This window comes from Piliocolobus tephrosceles, chromosome 8 (assembly GCF_002776525.5).
Source record: "Piliocolobus tephrosceles isolate RC106 chromosome 8, ASM277652v3, whole genome shotgun sequence".
NCBI lineage: Eukaryota > Metazoa > Chordata > Mammalia > Primates > Cercopithecidae > Piliocolobus > Piliocolobus tephrosceles.
This window is the reverse complement of record NC_045441.1, coordinates 118,041,698-118,050,474: the sequence shown is the minus strand read 5'-3', so window position 1 is coordinate 118,050,474 and position 8,777 is coordinate 118,041,698. Positions and strand designations below refer to the sequence as shown.

The following is an 8,777-nucleotide window of genomic DNA, read 5'->3' as shown; positions in this document are numbered from 1 at the left end:
GTTTTCCAGAAGCTTCTTTACCTTCCGTTACAGATTTTTAAAAAATGTCAATACTAACATTTCGGTTTGGACCTCAGAGGGAGATGATGATTATGACAATAAAAATAATAACAGATTGCAGGGCTTAAAATGCGTTGGGCGTTGTAAAAAGTTTTCTGTGCGTATTATCCCACTTAACACCTGTGCTGGCCACCTCTTATGCAAGTCCTCTCAGTCGTACCTCATTCCAGTCGTACACAACTTGCAAGCAGCTCCACACAGTGCATCCTGACAGCGTCTCTCCTCAGGTCCTGGCTGCAAATCTACCTCTCTCATGTTGGAATTTCTCTGATGCACAGCATTGGATACACTCGGGAAACCATGCCAGCACTGGTTCATGCATAACTGGGAGCAGTTAATGCCCTGGGGGCCTCCCAGTGCCAATGGCTTCTACTGCCTGCCTCCCTTTCATGTGGCTCCCCCAGACCTACAGGACTGGATGCTGGTCGGCGCCATTGCATAATGGTCGGCGCCATTGCATAATGCACCCTTGTATTGGCTCTCCATCCTTCCCAGTTTCACACTGCCCATCGTCTCTCCTGCTCCTGGGGATCATATTCCAAAATCAGCCTGCATACAAGCCTTTGTCTCAGGCTATGATTTCCAGGAACTCAGGCTAAGACAATCGTTTTTTGTTTGTCTGTTTGTTGTTGTTTGTTTTATTTTGTTTTTGAGACAGTCTTGCTCTGTCACCCAGGCTGGAGTGCAGTGGCACGGATCTCAGCTCACTGCAACCTCCACTTCCCAGGTTCAAGTGATTCTCCTGCCTCAGCCTCCTGAGTAGCTGGGATTACAGGCACCACCACACCCGGCAAATGTTTGTATTTTTAGTAGAGATGGAGTTTCACCATGTTGTCCAGGCTGGTCTCGAACTCCTGACCTCAGGTGATCCACCCACCTCAGCCTCCCAAAGTGCTGGGATTACAGGCGTGACACCGTGCCCAGCCTAAGACAATCCTTAACGAGAGCAATGACAGAGGTGCTCTTATTACCCCTGTTTCATAGGGGAGGACCTGAGACTGAGGTTCAATAACTTGCCAAGATCACATGGCAAGTAAGGGGCAGAACCACTGGAAGCTAAAAAAAAAAAAAAAAAAAAAATGCTCCTCTCAGGGACGGGGAGAATGATTTGCCAAGAGATTGCAGGAGGATTTCTGGCAGTGTCTGGTGCTCGTTGAGGTTTGTGGCCACGAATCTTCCATGGAAGCAATGGAGTGGTGAGATGCTGTCCAGCAACACTCAGCAGCTCTGATACAGGCATGAAGAGGGCAGGTGGGGGTGCTGGGGTGTGGGACTCGGCAGAGCAGGGGGTGAGCTGGGCAGGAAGCAGCTGAGAGTCACAGTGACCAGGGATGGTGAAGAGGCTTGGACTTCTCATGACAATAACTTTTCCAGGGAGAAGGCCTAGTAGGTCGTGCCAAGGATAGGTCCACGCTACTTGGCTGGAGGTCAGTGTGAACAGGTCTGGCCAGCCCCCAGGATCCTAAGGACCTCAAATTGATTCCATTCTCTACAACTGATTCCCACTGTGACTCTGAGCTTATGCCAAAACATTGTGCTGTTTATTTGAAATTCAAATTTAACAGGACGTTCTACATTTTTATTTGTGAAATCTGGCAACACTATTCCCTTGTAAACCAGTAACACCCCCCTGCATAGCCATGACCTCCTCTTCCTCCCAGCTCTCTTCATGTCCCTCCCACGGCTATCCTAGTGTCCCAAACTCGGCCTCCACTATTCCAGGGGACCCAGCCAGTCACAGGCTCCTGCCCATCCTTTAGAAACACCTCCCTTTCTCTAGCCCACTGCCATCCCTGGCTCCACGCCTAGACAATTGCTGTCACAGCCCCGACGCCTCTGTCTGCATCCAGCCCCCACCAGGTGAATATTCCTCAAGCGCCCCCTTGACCATGCCACATGCTGCTTCAGCCTTCAATGCCCCCCACTGCCCATAGAAGAAAGTCCTAATTGCAAGGCTTCCAGCAGCCTGTTCCCATGGCCTTCCCACATAGCCTTCTGCAACCCACCTCTCTCCACCCTGTCCTTGTGCACAGAGGACCCTCACATACTCCCTCTCCTTCAGGTGGAAACCCACTTTCCCATGAAGACCCAGCTCAAAGGACCCATTGTCTGGAAAGGTCCCCTGACTGCCCAGCCTGGACGGGCTTCTGCTGCCTCCTGTACCCTCCTCTGGCAAAGCACACACTGCAGCCTTCTACACTTCCTCTTAATTTGCCCAATAGGTCTTACATCTTGTGGTAGCTTGACTATGAGCTTATCTTCTCAACTAGATTGGAGGCTCCCTGAGGGCAGGGAAAAGATTTTCTGCCTGTTTCCCTAGGGTCTCTGGCTCAGTCCCAGGCCAGAGCCAGTATTTGCTGACTTGTGCATGGGTTCTGCACTCCCCTGGCCACTGTCAGAGTGAGTGGGCAGGCACCCCTGGGCATGTCCCAGACTCATTGACCCTCAGGTGGCAGGTTGTGGCTGTGGGCCACAGAAGGCATGCAGGATGTGGTGTTGAGGCTGGCACATGGCTGACCTGGCTCACAGTGTGGGCAGCACGCTCCTGGCTCAGGGCAGGGTCCTCTTGGGCATGGCTTCGGGGTCAGGTGATGGTCCCTTCCTGTGGGAGCAGACTGAGGTGGCTACACAGGCCTCAGAACCCCAGAGGGCAGGGCCTCTGGAAGCAAAACTTCAGCCCAGGCTGGGACATGTCAGAGGGGCAAGAGGATGAGTTGGCTCTGAGGATGTGGGCTACCCTCTGTGTGAAAGCAGAAAAGAGACATCCTGCCTCAACCTGAGTGGTCTCTTGATTTTTTGTTTTGTTTTGTTTGAGACAGGTTCGTAATGTATTGCCCAGCCTAGAATACAGTGGTTTCATCATGGCTGACTGCAGTCTGACCCCCCCATCTCAAGTCATCCTCCCGCCTCAGCCTCCAGAGTACCTTGGGACTACAGGTGCTCACCATCATGCCCGGCTAATTTCTTTTTATTATTTTGTAGAGACTGGGTCTCCTTATGTTGCCCATGCTGGCCAGCTTCTGGACTCAAGCGATCCTCTTGCCTGGTCTTTCCGAAGCCCTGGGATTACAGGCGCAAGCCACCAACTGGCATCCTAACGCTCTTGACCCGGGAACCATCTCTTTCAGGTGCCAGTCCCACCGAGGGCGTGGGCCAGGGAAGACCTGAGGATCCTTCAGAGCTGGGGAGAATCAGGGGGCGGGGCGCGGGGGGAATTTGGGGTTGAGGATTTACTATTTCCCCGTTCCAGACTGCCGAAGGAGCCCAGTGGTCGCCTAGGCCACTGCGCTGTCTGGCCCAATGCTCAGTCCAGGTACGTAGTCACCGCCGGTAAGTGCCGGCCGCCTTGAGTGGTCTCCCCGGGCGGGACCTGCGCGATGCGGAAGAACCCAGCGCAGTCCGGGCAGAGCCAGCTTTGCCCTGCCGTCCGGACCGGTGATCCAGGGCGCAGCCACGCAGGCGCACCGCAGACTGCGGGTGGGTACCCGCAGCCGCGCGCTCCTCTCCGCGTCCCCGTCCGGTGCGTCCCGAAGGTAGGGGGAGCGGTACCGGCTGCTGCCCAACCCCAAGTCTAGGGCTCCACCAGGCACCTGTGGGCGGAGGGATGAAGACTGGAGTACGGCGGGTTCCGCGTCCAGCTGTGCCTGGAGACCGAGCTCGGGTGGGTGCCTACAGCAGGGTGCGCCCGGCCGACTTGGGACCTCCCAGGCTCCCCTCACGCCCCGATCAGTTTGGGGTGCTGGCGCCCAATGAGCCCCAAGGCCCAGGCGGCGGAGTCGGCGTCGCTGCGGGGGGCGCAGGCTCTGCTGCTCTCCCTCCCCCTCGCCATTGCCCAGGATGGGGGCTCCCGGGCATCCCGCTGGAGGCTGGCTTGGGCCACTGAGAAGCGAGGCCCAATCCTTACTTTCGATGCACTCACCCTCGCTCTTACCGGGCCACCCTCACCCTTTCGGGAAAAAAAAGGTAGAGGTTTAAAGCTTTCATTCCCCGGGATCTTCAGGCCAATGGCAGGAACTGTGCAAGAGTTTGCGGGAAGACGGTGTCAGGTAGAGGCTCCATCTGTCCCTGGGCTCGCCGCCGGGAATGGCAGACGTCGGCCCCCAAGCAGCGGAGAAGGATGGGGCGCAATAGTTCCTGGGCTGGTTTCTGTAGGTCCTGTCCCAGAACTTAAGAAGACAACAATGAAGAGGCTAAACGTGGAGGAAAAGTGAGACTAGCGTGGCCGGCATGCTGGGGCAGATGGCGAGGACCAGCGCGGGCCTCGTGCAGTTGTCTCCGGACCTGGGAGGCACGGGAAGCCGGTACCCGGGAGCAGAGGCGGGAGTGGGGGACTTTCCCAGCCTCGCAGCCACGCTGGGCACAGCAGGGTTAGGACCGGGGTGCTGCTCCTCCAGCAGCAAGAGGAACGGTCCAGAGGCCATCCCTGGGGGTGGGGGTGGCTCCGCGGGGCTGGCCCAAGGGGTGTGCCCCAGGGGAGCCAGCGGGAGGTGTGGGAGGTGAGGGAAGAGGGGGGGGGGAGCGGAGCGGAAGCAGGGGGCAGGGGCAGAGGACTGGGGTGGGCCTGGGCCCCCGCGGACCCAGTCACCAGGGCTCGAAAATGCACAGGCTGTGTCCAAAAAAAAAACTGGCAAGACCTCCCCTCCCCCTACCTCCACCCTCCCCCTACCCTGTAGCTGTGGGGCCTGGGGCTGGGGCTGAGGGGCTCCAAGAGTCTAGGGAGGCACTGGGTAATCACCCTTTTTTACCTAAAGGCCCTGCTTGGGGGTTTTCCCCCTGTACCCCGGTCTTCCCCCACCCTGCCCCTGGGAGGAAGCTGAAAGAAACTTCTTCCTGGGCACCTGTTGCCCCAGAGCCTCAGCCTGTCTGGACCAGGCAGGCGGCAAGGCCCAGGGTGTGGGCAGCTCACCTGGAGGGGTGGGATTTAGGATCAGGCCCAATGCAGTGAAACCTTTGTCCTCTGGCTGAGCTGGGTGTGGGTTTGCAAGGAGACATGTGACCCAGACCAACCCTGGATGCAGCAGGGCGCCTGCTGCCTGGCCACTCTTACTAGGACTGCTGTGGCACTTCCTCCCCTAGTGGCCGCCTGCTACCCAAGCCTTGCAGCTCCTGGAGTGACGGGACTGTCTCCTGGGACTCCACTGGGGCCCTGGGGTTGGCTGTGAGATTTTACCAGCCCATCAGGGGCACTTGTGCATCCCCTCCTCATATTCCAAATCTGGGGCTCTCCCAAAAAGTTTATCTCCTTTTCCCCTGGAGCCCCTCCAGTCCTCCCTGTTGATCCACCTCCTCCCCAAAGCCCTCCCAGGTTAGTCCAGCCACACTCAGCTTCCCACATTTGAGTGTTCATGCACCCACAGCTGACACTGCACCCACAGCTGACACAGCCCATCAGGCACTTGCCTTCTGCTCTCAGCCTGCTTCACACAGTGTGGGGCTCTGCCTTCCTCAGCCAGGACAGGGCACATCATCTCTCATTTGTCTGGTACCCAGTACAGCTAGGCTAGTGCCCCTCAGAGCAGTTATGCACCGAGGATTGCACAATGGACCCTGGTTCCTCCTGCCCCCAGGCTGGGCTGACAGGCAGGGACCAGGCTGGGCATGGGGAGGTGGCAGCTTCCCACAGAGGCTGCCCAGGGAGCTGGAGCCCAGCCCCTCTTGGGCCACAAGCCCTTCCTGCCCTCAGCCTTGCTACCTCTGGCCCTTAGGTGTGTCATCAGAGTTCATCGTGAACACCCTGAACACTGGCTCGGGGGCCTTGTCTGTCACCATTGATGGCCCCTCCAAGGTGCAGCTGGACTGTCGGGAGTGTCCTGAGGGCCATGTGGTCACTTACACTCCCATGGCCCCTGGCAACTACCTCATTGCCATCAAGTATGGTGGCCCCCAGCACATCGTGGGCAGCCCCTTCAAGGCCAAGGTCACCAGTGAGTGCTGGCTTCGGGGAGGTCCATCCAACCTGCAGCCCAGTCCAGCCTGGAGGGCTCCGGTGGCCACGCACATCCAGACCATAGTCTGACCCCAGACATCATGGTCAGTTTACCAGGGCTAGAGGTGGGCCTGGCTCTACACAGCACACATTCTGTGGAGTCAGGCATGATGGTGTAAAAGTCCCATTCTTCCTCTCCATCGCGGCCCCTCACTCCTTTAGCTCTGGCCTGCGCTGGCTCCTCAGGCTCTAGCATCACTTTCTTCCCTCCTGGCTTCCCGTATTCCTCGGCTCCAAGAAGACACAGTCAGTATTGAGCAAGCTCCCCTCCTGAGGCTGTGTGTAGGATGAGTTGGGTGGGTGTGCCTTTGCAAAGTGACTCTAATCCTGTGAGTTTGCCTGAGTTCCCAAAGCCTGCAAGGGTGAGGGGCACAGCGTCTGAGGCCCCAGCCCTGGGGTGGAGCACCAGTTGCAGCTGGCAGCTCAGGGCCCTGGCTGGGGATGGGGCTGTGCTCCTAGAGTGGCCCTTGGAGGAATTTGGGGGGAGCCCCGAATGCAGGCAGTGAGTCCCACAGGGTGGCAGTGCTGGCCGAGGGTCCCCTGCCTGGGGAAGAACAGGAAGCCCTTCTGACCAGGTTTGCGCCCCCTCCACCCGCCCCTCAGGTCCGAGGCTGTCTGGAGGCCACAGCCTTCATGAAACATCCACCGTTCTGGTGGAGACTGTGACCAAGTCTTCCTCAAGCCGGGGCTCCAGCTACAGCTCCATCCCCAAGTTCTCCTCGGATGCCAGCAAGGTGGTGACTCGGGGCCCTGGGCTGTCCCAGGCCTTCGTGGGCCAGAAGAACTCCTTCACCGTGGACTGCAGCAAAGCAGGCAGGTGGCGGGGGGAGGGCGTCTCCCGGGGTGCCAGCAAGAGGCCGTCGGGGAGCAGGGTGCGGGTCACAGTAGGGACTCCCTGGTGTGAGCCCGTCCCTCTGCCTCCCTCTCCAGGCACCAACATGATGATGGTGGGCGTGCACGGCCCCAAGACCCCTTGTGAGGAGGTGTACGTGAAGCACATGGGAAACCGGGTGTACAATGTCACCTACACCGTCAAGGAGAAAGGGGACTACATCCTCATCGTCAAGTGGGGTGACGAAAGTGTCCCTGGAAGCCCCTTCAAAGTCAAGGTCCCTTAAATGCCAAAAGTACCTCCCCAGCCTCAGCCCCCACCTCCAGCCACACACACATTACACACACACACACACACACGTGCCACACCCAGACACACGCACAGAATCAGACACTACAAACACCTGCCTTGGGGGTGAAGTGAAGGCACAGCCTCCCCACCCCACTGCGCCCCGGGGGTTGGAAGACCTAGTCTGTATTAGGACAGTGTCCCTCCCTGGGAATGTGACATGAGGGCAGACTGGGGCCAGGCTCAGGGGCAGAGGCTGGGACATGAGGGACTGGAAGGGGGCTGTGGGGCCAGGGAAACCCTATACGTCTTCCCAGTGTGGTTTAGAGCTGCTCACCCTGATTCTCCCTGATTCCTTTCTGTAAAATGGGGATGGAGGTGCCCCCATTCTTCATAAGGAAAGTAATAAGTGCTCATACCTCTGTGCCAGGCACCATGCAGTACTAACCCTTACAAACACTCCATGAAGTGGGTGCTGTTAGAGCTCCAGTCACAGCTCAGAAAAATCAGCCACCAAAAGTGAAGTGACCTGCCAGAGGCCCCAGAGCAGAAAGCATGAGCTCCAGGATGTGCCGTGGCAACCCTGCCGGAGTCTGTGCTCTGAACTGTCCCACTACCTAGCCCTCTGGAGGACTTGCCTTCCAGAGGCACCCAGTCAACAAAGCCACTTTCCTTAAACCTGCCAGGAATAGCGCTGCCGCTTCCTTGTTCCTCTTCTGGCTGGCTGGCCCTGGCTTTCCTCTGTGACCCCAGATCCAGGCACTGAGGCCAGGTCTTAGAGTGGCATTACAGCCTCCCCGCCGCCTGTGGCAAAGGCTCAGGCCCACTAGGGGCCCAGACCCTGGGGCAGAGAAGCTGCCCTCTCCTTACTGAAGCTTTTAGCTCTGTGGAGAGTGGGCTGGGGAGACCTCAGTCCCTTCCTGGGCTAGGGGGAGGGGTGGCTTCTGACTTCTGGTCTTTATGGCAGGGAGGGAGAGCTTTGGAAGGGTTCACAGCTCCACCCTCAATGTCCCTTTTTGCCTGTGAGACCCAACCCTCTGCTTCCCAGCTGCAAGGAGGAGTTTCCCAGCCCTGTGGGCCCACAGGGACGGCTGTCCTCACTTCCTCCCTTTGGCCCCCTCCGCCTGCTGAGCCCAGGGCCCAGCCCTGCCCCCTACCTAGGCTCACCCCACAGCCAGGCCTGAGCTCAGGCGTAGGAAATGAGGCTGAGACCAGCCAGTGAAGGGCGGCCTTGGCATTTGGGGCCAAGCCTGAGACTATTGGAGTGGGAAGGGGTGTTGAGTGGAGTCCAGGAAAGAAACTTATGGGTGGAGAGAGGAATACACTGATCACGTCCATGATTTCAGAGATGAGGACTACTTATTATTATTATTTGTTATTTACTGAGCATTTACCACGTGTCTACCGACTCTAAATTCTTTACTTACATAATCTCACTTAATGCTTACTGCAAGTCTATAAAGTAGATGTGGTGATCCCCAGTTTACAGATAGGGAAATTGAGGCACAGAGAAGTTGGTGGTCTAAGGCCGTGTGGAATTGGCTGAGCAGGGATTTAAACCCAGCTCAGTCTGCTTCTTCTGTAAACTTGTGAGAGACAGGAAAAATCCAG

General features: G+C 57.6%; 1 protein-coding gene across 1 annotated transcript; it reads left to right on the top strand.

The window, feature by feature from the left end:
* The first annotated feature begins 5,275 nt into the window (after nt 1–5,275).
* Nucleotides 5,276–8,605, top strand: LOC111550153 (filamin-C-like). Its single transcript, XM_023223410.1, has 3 exons — nt 5,276–5,984; nt 6,650–6,859; nt 6,977–8,605. The coding sequence occupies exons 1-3, from the start codon at nt 5,582–5,584 to the stop codon at nt 7,162–7,164; spliced, it is 801 nt and encodes a 266-aa protein (XP_023079178.1). The 5' UTR covers nt 5,276–5,581; the 3' UTR covers nt 7,165–8,605.
* The last annotated feature ends 172 nt before the right edge of the window (nt 8,606–8,777 follow it).